The following is a 13,044-nucleotide window of genomic DNA, read 5'->3' on the forward strand; positions in this document are numbered from 1 at the left end:
GGGATTCCCAGTGACAAGCCAATGATAGGCAACTGTTCATTGCTGCGGTCACATGTCTACTACACAATGTACAGTTGGCATGCAGTATATATGCATGTGTTGTGCTCCCTCTGCAAATGTATACCATCTGTTGTGTTGGGTTGCTGGTGATATCTATTCATACTGTTGTAGGTAATCCTGTATACTGTTGTCTATCATTAAGCCACATGTGGGTTTAAAACGCAACACCGTATGATGAATGGGTTGGGAGGTCCTGGCAGAACCTCCTGTCCCACTTCAGCTGACCATGGCACCGGGCACTAGCACATCTGGGGCCCAGCCATAGACATCAACCTCTGTTGGCTCTGCATCACCTTCTGGTGGTACCACCACTGAGGATGGAGCATGTCCAACTTGGGAGTGGGACCAGACAGGCACATATCTGCTGTCGTGCGGTCCCAGACATGTTGCATCGGTGGCTCCCTAAGGGGTTACAAAGCCAAATGCACCAGTTCAAGGGTGGAGTGTCACATTTACAGGGTGATGCTGCCCCTCCTGGCAGCCCCCAGCACTGCCTTCTTTGAAGCTGTGTAGGTGCAGTCGCAGTTGCCCATGGCTGGGGACCTCTGTCCCACTGTTCCCATGGGCTTTTGAATGCCGAAGACCTATCCCCGTCCAGAGTGTACCCCCCCACATGTGTCATTTACCAATCCTGTATGCTGTCTTTTCTGTGCTCCTACCTATCCTCCATGGCCATACCTACACTCCTTCCCCAACATCTGACCCTCACCTATGGACACATAAGACCATTTGGCTCCTAGGACATCATTTGCCCTATACATAGCTGTCCATTACACACATGTGCCCACTGGACACATGAAATCCTTGTAATATGCATCATAACATACTACTGTTATCCTCACGCCTGTCCCTCAGGTGCATGATCCTGGTATGCACATCACTCCTACATGGTCCAGGTACACGTGAGGAGGACGACCCCATTGTACACAAAACACTACCGGTCCATCTATGGTTACCCCATTTACCTTTATCATGATAATGATGTTGCACACAGCACCTTGCAAGAGTACTGTTCACACATAATGATTGGACAGGTACTGTTGTGTTAATGTACATTACATGCACAGAGTGATGTATACGACCAATGTACAGCTATTTGTGTGTATGACTGGCACATGTCTGTCTGGAGGGAGTCGTGATCACATAGAGCAACACTACTACATAATACAGGCATCGCTGGTGTTTCCCCTTTCATTCATTTGTAATGCTTTGTTGCCACATGGTATGTTCCTGATACATCTCTATATATGTATGTACCTATATGCTGAACATAAACACTCACATGTACATCTACATGATGGGATACATTCCTATTGTGTTGAATGACTGAGCTGTATGATATGTTTGTGTTACTGTCCATTGTCTGCATATCTGCTATGGCGAATTGGTAATACACATTAGCTGTGTGCGCAGGGTCCTGGTTCCGACCCTTGCAAAGGACGTTTAGTTGGTTGCAGGGCACAACAAGCCCATTGGATACGGAGGGAGTAAGGCACATTAAAGCAGTTGGGAGTGGGTGTACGTGGGTTTGCATGGTGTTAGGCACTGCTGACCTCTGGTTACAGCATCATATGCTTGGTTAGCCTCTACATTGCTTAACCAGTGGAATACTCGCACGCTTACACCCACTTGCTCCCGCACTTGTTAATGCACTAACATTGGTGCTTGCATCTGTCACTCACACCCTTAGGTTTGAGCGAGGACCACAATATTACTTTGTGATGCCTATTACATCGGACTACATGACTACAGTATCGGGATTGGCTGCCCATTAGGCGATGGCATCTCGTTCGACTGCACAGAATCAGTGGCCTGTCCAGTGACACAGTCATATTTGTGTGTACCTCATACAATGTGCTCCCACCTTGTGATGCCTGTTACATCAAAATACCTGAATACAGTATCAGGAATGACTGCCTATTAGGCAACGGCATGGCATTCAACTGTACGGAATCAGCGACCTGTCTGGTGAGTCATTCATATTTATGTGTTCCTCTTACAATCTGCTCCCACCTTGTGACGCCTATCATATCGGACTACATGACTACGGTCATAGCCGGCCTTAGTCACAGGCCAACTATGCAGCGGCCTAGGGCACCGCTTTAGTGAGGGGCACTTTATCAGTATTTATGTGGTGTAGGTAGACCAGGATGGGGGCACTGGATGGTGTGGTGGGGGGTGCCATTATGCCCTCTGCCTAGGGCACCAGTTGACTTAAGGCCACTCCTGACTAAAGTATCGGGAATGGCTGCCCATTAGGTGATGGCATGGCGTTCAATTGTATGGAATCAATTGCCTGTCCAATGAATCATTCATATTTGTGTGTTTCTCTTACAATCTGCTCCCACCTTGTGATGCCTATCACATTGGACTACATGACTACAGTCATAGCCGGACTTAGGCATAGGCCAACTAAGCATCTGCCTAGGGTGCTGCTTTAGTGGGGGCACTTTACCAGTATTTATTTTGTGTGGGTAGACCAGGATGGGGGCACTGGGTGGTGTGGTGGGGGGTGCCATTGTGTCCTCTGCCTAGGGTACCAGTTGACCGAAGGCCGCTCCTGACTACAGTATCAGGAATGGCTGCCCATTAGGTGATGGCATGGCATTTGACTGTACGGAATCAGCGGCCTGTCCAGTGAATTAATCATATTTGTGTTTTCCGCATACACTCTGCTCCAATCCGGCTGATACATGGGAACAGAGACTCTGCAATACAGACAAGTAGTTGGGTTGTGAGAGCCACGTCCATTGGATGAGTCATGCTACCGCATACCTATTATAGGTTTGCAACCTTTACAATTGGCCAAGGTGGGACTTTACGGTTACCACATGTCCCACTTTGTGAGGGACACTGCAAAAATAATCAAGACATAGCACATGAACCAATTACAGGACATTATTATATTCTACATTTCATTAATAATTGCATAAAACAGTTATTTTATATATGACACTTCTATATGTTATGTGAAGTAGCATAAGCAATTCAAATGCAATTAACTTTTATTTGTGCAAATCAGTATAATCCTGTACTATGCATGGCTGTAGGTATGTTTTGTCCTGGAATGTCTGACATTTCTACAGAACATGTCCCACTCTGGCCATTTGGAAAGGTGGCAACCCTATAGGACCTCTATGTAGAGATGTCAGACTTTGCAGGGCAACACACCCACAGCCAGTAGAAATGGGAGTACTTCACTGTTTTCTCTAAATAAAAGGTTACTCTTGTAGCATTATAGTTGCTTATACTGTTACCTATAACATTTAGGTGTTTCAGGTGAACATAATTGTTTTATGCAGCTACTACAGACAATATTGGTAATCTTTGCCCTAAATCACAGGAAATTTGCCATAATTACAGTTATTTTGCAGGACACAACTGCCCAAAGGGGAGTGTCCCTCACAAAGGTGGACAGGTGGTAACCCCAACCCTATTATTCTATCAACTTTCTAAGGTAGTCGGCGGAACATGCACTTTCTCTCACTATCAGACCTCTCATACGAATGGGGAAGAATGAACACTGAATCAGGGACACTGAATAATGACCTCAGGGATACATTTAGAAGGTTGGTGCTATTAACCTGACACACTGATGGACACAGAGCACATATGTATTCATACACATTGTCTGAGGTACATGCTGTTTATGACTCTTACATGTTGTCATTATTCATTAAGTGTATTTCCCCTCCTTTCCTCCTAATATCACTAGTTCTAGGAGGGTTTAGTTGGGACTATGTTAGATTCTGATTCATAATCACGGACGTCCCTGGTAATCGAGGACAGTTCAATGATATGATCCCTATGTGTTCCGGCAATGGTTTACGGACTGTCCAGTAGATGTGCGTCTGCTATATCCACATCGGAATATTACTTACACCCACGGGGCGGTCCTAATACGTGTCTGCCAGCCAACACCTGCACGCCTAGTTCCATAATCGCATACCCTTAGTTCCCCTACCTGCGACTACTCTACAGCACTCATCCTTACTGTGAGCATAGGTGGACACAGGTGGGATATGAACACACCCCTACACACTGCCCACTCTCCATGTGTCGGGACACATGTCTTATGTTGTGTCAACCCATGTGTTATCAGGCTTGCACAACCTACCATTCTGTGTACAGCTACATCCTGGTAGTAATAGTGTTACTCCCATTGGTTGGAAGGACCAAATTGTTGGTGTCCTGCAAGGGACGTCACTGTCCATGTTTAAAGTGTGAACCTTGTAGATCTCTCCCACTGGTAGTTTCCTGCCGGTGGTCTAGGAAGCAATGTTGTATTTACCTTTATTGCGTGTCTGTATGTCTCACCAGCCTAGCTGAGGGGTGCGAGGTAGACGTTTGTTGATTGGACCTCCCACCAACTTATGCTTGGTCTAAACATATACCTGTAACTGCTGTAACATAACCTAGGTGTATATATATATATATATATATATATATATATATATATATATATATATATATATATATAGATATATAGATATATACATATATATATATGTGTACATCAGTGTGTCAATACATTCCCCGCTCATACGCACTTACACATGCATAATGATGTTTATATGCTTCACCAGCATACTAGTGCCTTATTCATTATAACACCGACACACTCCAGTTATCTTGTAAGTAGTATGTAGCATGTTATACAGCGGACAGATGTCGCTATGTGTTTATGTACAGATTACTGATGGTAATTGGAATGTGATAGTGTGATCTGACCTCTCCCTCTTCTGCACAGCCTATTATTCCATCTGCTGTCGATGTTTGTATGGGCACATTCCTATTATTTATGTCAACAAATGGAATGCATGTGTTACAGAATTTGCACTTCAACATATATTGTTGTCTGCATGTAAGTATGCATATATACCTATTAAGACCTAGCTGACCTCCACGGGGCGGTCCATTAGAACCAGCCCATCCAACCCTGGCAAGCCTGAATCCATAATTGCAAATCCATAGTTCCTCCACCCCACCTGTGTTAAATTTACATGCATAACATCCATAATCCACTTGTTATCGCAGCCATGACACACCTTTACACATTGCCCTCTCCAGAGCTTTTGGGGCCCTACACACATTTTGTCCCACCTCGTGTATTCACAGGGTCTTCCACCATGTATATTTGCACATACATGCATTTTCTGGGACTATGGACTCCGGCCATTTGCGCTTCCCAATTTGTGGAGGTCCCAACATGGGACTACATTCAGTCTGTGTGTAAAGTAGACGTAGCATTTCAACGATGTTACTCCCACTGTGGTGTGAGTAGCGGTGCTCTGCTCACTCCTGGGCAGCTTTTTATGACATACGCTGAAAGCGCTATAAAATACCAACATTACTCTTGATTCCCTTCACACCCCTTGTGTATGCTTTATTGTTACAACGTCCATTCTTTATATATATATATATATATATATATATATATATATATATATATATATATATATATTATTTTTTTTTCCATGTATGTAGATATATATCTATACACACGTGTGTGTGTGTGTGTGTGTGTGTGTGTGTGTGTGTGTGTGTGTGTGTGTGTGTGTGTGTGTGTGTATATATACATATATATATATATATATATATATATATATATATATATATATATATATATAGATATATATATATATATATATATATATATATATATATACATTTCCTATGCTGGGAGCTGCTTACACCCACGCAGGTGCACTCACCTATGCTTACTGTGCATTACATATGTTTACTGGTGCTTATTTGTGCCTTATTCATTATGACAATACCACTTTGAAAGGATCTGGTTAATAGTGCCATGTGATACACACGTTCACCTTTACATGTTTAAATGTCAGCTTTACAGCAGAACAACATTCATTCCACAAGGAAAATGATATGTGCTATTGTCGACCTTGAACCGTGAATGCCTTTTCGTTAGGCGGATGCTCTAACCATTACACTATTGGTGTTCTGCTTCATTTATATGTATACCCATGGTGCATAGTTACCTGAACACATGCCTCATCACTTCACTTACACAGCAGGCATCCATTTTCCTGTTGGGAAAACTGCACTACTACACTTGCGCCATTCATTATTCCCTACTGCTCTGGACCCGTGCCGCAAGTTGACTCACTCCGAGAATATTCAGACGACCAAAGCCTATAGTCCTGGCACATATGTGTGCTTGATTGTCAGGGTGTTCATATGGTCATCTGGGTTTAGGCTTGTCTAACTGGGGAGCGGGACTGCCCTGTACTTAGTTGAAAGTTAGACTTAGCATGGGGAGATTGTTTGTTCCACTTTTTGCATCCTACCTGTGGTTGGGGATGTAGAGGTGTGCTCAGCTATGGCCATCCTGATATATAACAGCACTAACTATTATGGGGATTTCCGCTGCTGTTTCCTTTCGCATTTGTTTTGACTGCTGTATTGTGACCATGTTCATTCTTCATATCTACATACATATATATATATATATATATATATATATATATATATATATATATATATATATATATATATATATATATATATATATATATATATTGTGTGTGCGTATATATCGGCCTGTACATACCCATGCAAATACACCTACATGTTCTTTTACATTTCCCATACCGCTGAATCATCACCACTTACCGTCACTCATACACGCTTGCATACCCGCTTACGTCTAGGGTTGCCACCTTTTCATATGGCCAAAGCGGGGGATTTTCGGGACACACATCAGATTTTACAGGCCGACACATACCCACGGTCAGTACAAAGGTTAGAACTTTACTTATTTGCCTAAATGAAAGCTTATTCTTGTAGCAGTTTAGTTGCTTAATCTGTTTCTTGTAACTTTAAGTATTTTATATACAGAAATAACTGTTTTATGCAACTGTTACATGAAATATGGGACATAAGTATTTCCTACAATCACAGGACATTTGCCATTTTATTATATTTGGTCTAGACACAACTGCCAAAAAAGGGACTGTCCCTCGCAATGTGGGGCAGGTGGTAAGCCTACTTACATCTGCTTTAAAGCCCCTTAAGCACCCTATATCTGACTGCCACTATGCGAATGTGTAAGATATATATTCCCGATAATGTACGTGGTGAGACGTGCATCACAGTCAGGTGTTCTGCAGAACTGGCTGGAGGCTGAGCAGTCTTGATGACAACTACTGCTCATACAACTTGTGTCCAGATGTATACAGGACTGGACATCATGTCGTGACACCAAGTCTAATGTTTAGAACAGATACTTATCCCATGAGGGATATCCAAAAGTTGTGGGGACCGATGACCTTCTTTGCTTTACGGCTATAAGGTAGGGTTATACATGCAAGGGATACATAGTTCGAAATCCTGAGACTGCCTAGGGTGAGACTGCCTACTAGATATGGGTAGGGCTCACTATGTGCAGATATGGCTGTGCCTATCTAGCAGCCCGAGTATGGGTGGTTTTGGTGGACGTTTATGAAAGGGGGGGATGGTGTGCTGTGAAGGGGATGATGGGTATTCAAATATGTATCCAGGTGTGTTGGGGTTGGATGGATCATTTCAGGCCAGACCATTCTGTGGGTATGTGCCGGTTAGGTTTCTGTACATGTGTATTGCACTTTTTAATGTTCACATGTTTGTGGGATTGTATTATGGATGTGTATATTTGTTCTTTGGTTATCTTCCTGATTCACCCACTGCTCCCTCGTAGACCTCCAGTTCACCTATTGTGCATCCAACCCAGTCTCCCCTTGGTGAATTATTACATTACCCATCACCCCCCACCACCATATTCCACAGACACTATTCATCCCTTCTCTAGTTGATAGCCCATGGCACAGTCAACAGAACACATTGTGTACACTACATATCTCTGGGACCAATATGGTTGTGAGGACTACTTTAGCATTTCTGATCATCTACATGCTGTACTTCATGCACATAGGTACACGCAAATACTTATCTTTCATGACTTGGTAGGTAGACCCGGGTAATATCCATTCATCTATGGGCCATCCTGACAAGAACGACTTGAACCACAAATGGGCAGATATTGGGCAAATGTTCTGACCATTGGTAGGGTTGCCACCTTTTCATATGACCTGGATGGGACATTTTTGGGACACACATCAGAGTGTACAGGCCAACACATACCCACGGTCATTACAAAGGATAGTGCTTTAGTTTTATGCCTACATATAAGCTTTTATTGTTGTAGCGGTGTAGTTGCTTATTCTGTTTCATTTACTTGCTTATTCTGTTTCTTGCAACATTTAGGTATGTTATATACAGACATAAGTATTGTATGGGACTATTACATAAATATGGGACATAATTATGTCCTACTATCCCAGGACATTTCACATTTATAATGATTTTGGTATGGACACACCTGCCTAGATGGGGACTGTCCCTCACAATTTAGGACAGGTCGTAACCCTAACCATTGGGCTAGGCTTAGCAATTGGCGGCCGCTAACACGATGCGTTTCACTTCCCTTGGTATAACTAGCGACACTACAATGGAATACGGGCACGGGGTTTTAAATATCTTTTGTTCGAGGGAAGGGGACTCAATATTCAGCTACGTGCCTTTGTGTTTGCTTCTTACAGTGGTGTCACAAAAATGTCTTGTATGCTTTGCATACATTTCAGTATCCATGGACACTGACAGGAGTGATTACTATTAGAGGCAGGCTGTACTAGTCAGCATTTTAGGTTGTGCGTATGCAGCTGACATGTTCACGCCTCCGTGCAGCGCTTGGACACACCCCCTGTACTCGTACACATTTCCTATGCATGTGGCTGTTACAGCAGTGCACCTTCATTAATATGCATGTGGTGCTGCTGCGCCATTTCTACGGTGCACGGTCCATGCAAGGCTAACGCCGTTCTTGCGCCAAGCTACATGAATCCTGGGGAATAAGTATTTTTTTTAATAAAAGCTCATTCAAGAGAGCCAAGGAAGGGGAAGCAGTGGTCTTTCTCCAAAATGGAGCCCCCTAAATATCTGTCAAAGCAAGAGGGTGAATTGTATTTTACTAGTTTTCACTATGTGTCCAGTGTTTGTACATGACCTCTTGTAATGTGACTTTGACTTTTTTTTTTTATATTTTTAGATTTCTGTTTTTATTTTTTTCACACTGGCTAAGCTTGAAGATAGTTCATGCGGTCAGTGTGTTCCACCTCAATTGACAAAGGATTAAATAACTTAAATCCAAATTATTGAAGATTAGAAAGTGAGGAAGGGAGGTCTGGGAACACATGCACTGAACACCGTATACCAATGTTGTCCTACACAGTTCTCTGATGCAGGTAACATACTATGTGACTCAGAGGTAGGCTATATAAATTAACAATTTTATGTATGCATGGCAGTGTGTGTCAGTATGAGGATAGGATTGTACCTTGTACAGCTATCATCAGTACTTGTTCTCTAGCTTTATCATTGGATATGGAGAGGTTGCAGGTGACTGTGGATTAGTAACACCATGGGGAATAAACATCCAGACAGCAATGTGTGTGAGTAAAGGGATTAACTACTGTTATATATCAACATAGCCTGGGTCACATGTAGAACACAAGTAAACATTAACATATCATCCAAGGCATTTTGTCTGGCTGTCCCAATGCACCTGTCAATCACCAGGTGTACCTGCTCCTCCTTCCTCCTTCAAACGTCTCTGAGTGAGCTGTGGCCTCTGTGGATCTTAAGAACGTCCTGGGTAGGGGTGTGCCGGTAACTGTACCTGCTTGCTGAGGGGGTCTATAATCTAGCTTTATTTCCATGATGCCCACCCCTGCATTAGCTGGCACATTTGAGGACTGCTCCCCTCTGTGGACCATAACTCTCCTCAGGGAGCATTTCTACATGGGCACATTCATCTCTCCCTGGCAGTGGCTCAGATACTTGAGTCACTGAACAAACCTGGATTACTTTGGCCATCTGGGCCATAGTTAGGGCGTTATTCTCTCTACACCACAATACTGGCAGAAGAATGGTGTTTTGCGACCACTACAGGTGTGATATGGACTGCTGATGTTAATAAAGCTTCATACAACAGGCAAGGTACTGTGCCAGCTGTCAACACCTTAATGGGTTTATACAGTTATATAAAATAACAGAAAAATGTGCTTTACAGAGTCGGACAGGCTGAAAATCTTGGAGATTACACTAAAAACAGCTTTTCAACATGAGGTAGATGTTCCCAATGGACATGTGAACATGCACAGTACCCATTAGGTATGGATCTCTGCCTAACCACATTGTAAACAATCTGAACATCAAGTCAGGGCTCCAATATATTCTCCTTTTCTTACCATTGTCCATGCAAAAGGTAAAAATGTTGCATAGATAGATGTTTAAGTAAAAACTTCAAGAAACACTTAGTCAAGCTAGAGTTTTCACATAAAAAATACCTTAAACCTCATGTAATGGAGACCCAGGAGGTTTAAGGTATTACACATGGAAGATTCTAGCTTGGTTAAGGCCTTCATGCAGGTGTACTGAATGGTTAGTCTGTGTAGCTGTTTTACCCTTTGCTTGGATTTTGTCTCAGGTATTTTGCAGACATATTAATGTTTATGGGCATCAGGTTGGGTCTTTGTGTTTTTAAAATACAGACAACCAATGAACTTATGCTGTTCTGACAAAGTCACAAAAAAGTCTAAATCATGGCATATCTACATCAAGTAGGGTTTGGCTTTTTTGGCTTAAATGTATCCAGAAAGAAGACATGCAATTGAAACACTAGTATGGTCTTAAGGGTTCATTTGCATATATCCCATAAGCCTCCACTACAGGAGGTTACTGTATTACACAGTAAAGACTCTAACTTGGCTTAGTCTTTCTTGCAGCTTTTACTTTTGTTACCACTGGTAATTTTGCTACAATCAGCAAAGTGGGTGCTCTCACTGAGGGCACCATAGTTCTGTGACACACTCTATTAGTTTCTGTTTGACTGATGGACTGCAGCAGTGAGAAGCCAAACTCCTAGCATCTGCTATAGCAATGCTCTCCACCCATGACAGCTTGTAAGCTTCCTCTTTTGTATAGTTTGAGCTGTAGTAAGAAAGTCATGTCTTGAAGTCTCAGTCATACAAGTGACAGCTATTAGCATGGGGCAGTGCCTTGCACTGAGTTCAAATGGTTTGGAATCTTGACCATTATAAATTAGAACATAAAAACAGACATATAATCAATACAAAAAACAGACATGTTTCACATCAAACTAAAGTTCAAAGCAGAAAACATGGGGCAATGTGTTTCTAATTTTTTTTTATAAATCTATTGTCAGCTAAATGACCATATTGTTTTTCCAAGTTGTCAGAAGTAGAATAGGCAATATATTAACAAGAAACTGATGTCGAAAGAATAGTGTCCATAGAGCTCATGGTTTATATGACAAATGTGATATTTATTTAAGGTGATCTCTTTAAGCTAACAACTTCAGCAAGCAGTGAGTAACAAGAAATGAAGTAGTCTGTAATCTGTGTTGTGTATAGGATCTGATTTTCTATAGAAAACATCATAAAGATCTGAAAACAAGAAACCATATCATGCCAAACAAAACTAAACAAATCATATGATAAAATACTTAAGGCACTGCAATTATGGACAGAATGAAAGGTCAGCAACAGAAAGAAGATAGTTTGAATCATTAAGGACTATAAAGAGCTGTAGTGACTAAAATAGAACTTTATGGAATGCATACTGTATTGCAATATCTATGCATCATATGTTTATAATATAATATTCTGTATATCTCTGCATAAAATCTAACTAGTGTTTACAAATAGTTAAAAGTATTCATGTAGAAATAAGGGACACAGCTAATGTACAATAGCTTACTAGAATCTAACTACAACTGCAGTTGTGTGCTTTTTCTCACCTTCGCAAAGTAATTTCTAATGTTCCTGTTTTTCTCTCTCTGTCTTCTTATTCTCATTTTCTATCATAAAAGGCCTGCTTATGGGATCTGAAGTGCCCACATATACCTGTAATTACAATTCTACTTTCTTCGGACAAAATCCCAAGATTTGGTGCAAAAGAAATCTTAACGACTCTAACTGTTGTGACACAATTGCAACTACTCAGATACTAAACAGTAGTGCTGTCAGAATTACTGATGACAAGAATGGACTGATAACTGTAAATGTCAATTCGTATACAAGTCAAGAAGAGGGTACCTACTGGTGTGGCGTTATTCAAGATGGACACATTTTTGTACTGGAGGAATTCACCATCTTCAATAGTAAGTTGGCATGTCAATGGTGTTTCTAAAATATCTCCTTCCATTTGTAATATGTGAATGTGATGAAATACTTCAAAATCTGTTTATATGCTCATGCATTTTTTTATTACTTGGGTAGATGAACTGATCTGGACATATTTGTAGCCATGATCTGGCAATTAGCAAAGTTAGAGGATATATATTTTTAGATGGGGTATCCTAAGAAGTTGTTATTTGAAGCTAGTGGACAGATAGATGAATAGAGAAAGGTTAAATTGTAATCCCTTCTAGGGGTGGAGCTGAATAATTGAATGGTTAATTCAACCGATAATGATATAATGCAGGGTGTTAACAACACTTTTGAATGGACATTCATGATACAATATAATTCTAAATCTAATAGGATGAAGGATATCATTAGGACCAAATAGAAGATTTTTTAAGGTTACTGAAGTTATTCTTGGGATGGTGGATAAGAGATGGTGGCAGATTCATTAATGCTTACAATAAGTGTCCACTACATGTATGCAATCTGTATTCAAGAACATCCCTGCTACATTTGTTGTGCTTTCTAGTTACTCAGAAAGATAACACTAAGTGTACATCTAGTCTACACTTTGTGGTAACCTTTATGAGTCCTCCTTGATATTTAAGGATGCAAGAAAACCAGTAAGAAAACTAAAATTAGGAGGAAGAAGGTGTGAGCTATGCTTGTGTTGTCTGTTAAGTCAGAACAGTGTACACTTAGTATAGACATTAATGAA

General features: G+C 41.3%; 1 protein-coding gene across 2 annotated transcripts in view; it reads left to right on the forward strand.

Annotated features, from left to right (window-relative positions):
• LOC122806572 overlaps window positions 1–13,044 on the forward strand; it is a 646,200-nt gene that overhangs the window by 231,202 nt on the left and 401,954 nt on the right. For both annotated transcript variants that reach the window (XM_044077110.1, XM_044077109.1), the window contains exon 2: window positions 12,011–12,301. In XM_044077110.1, coding sequence (XP_043933045.1) covers window positions 12,011–12,301 — 291 coding nt within the window. The remainder of the gene's footprint in view (window positions 1–12,010; window positions 12,302–13,044) is intronic.

The sequence above is a fragment of the Protopterus annectens genome, chromosome 7.part0 (assembly GCF_019279795.1).
Source record: "Protopterus annectens isolate FY-2018-M chromosome 7.part0, PAN1.0, whole genome shotgun sequence".
Classification (NCBI taxonomy): domain Eukaryota; kingdom Metazoa; phylum Chordata; order Ceratodontiformes; family Protopteridae; genus Protopterus; species Protopterus annectens.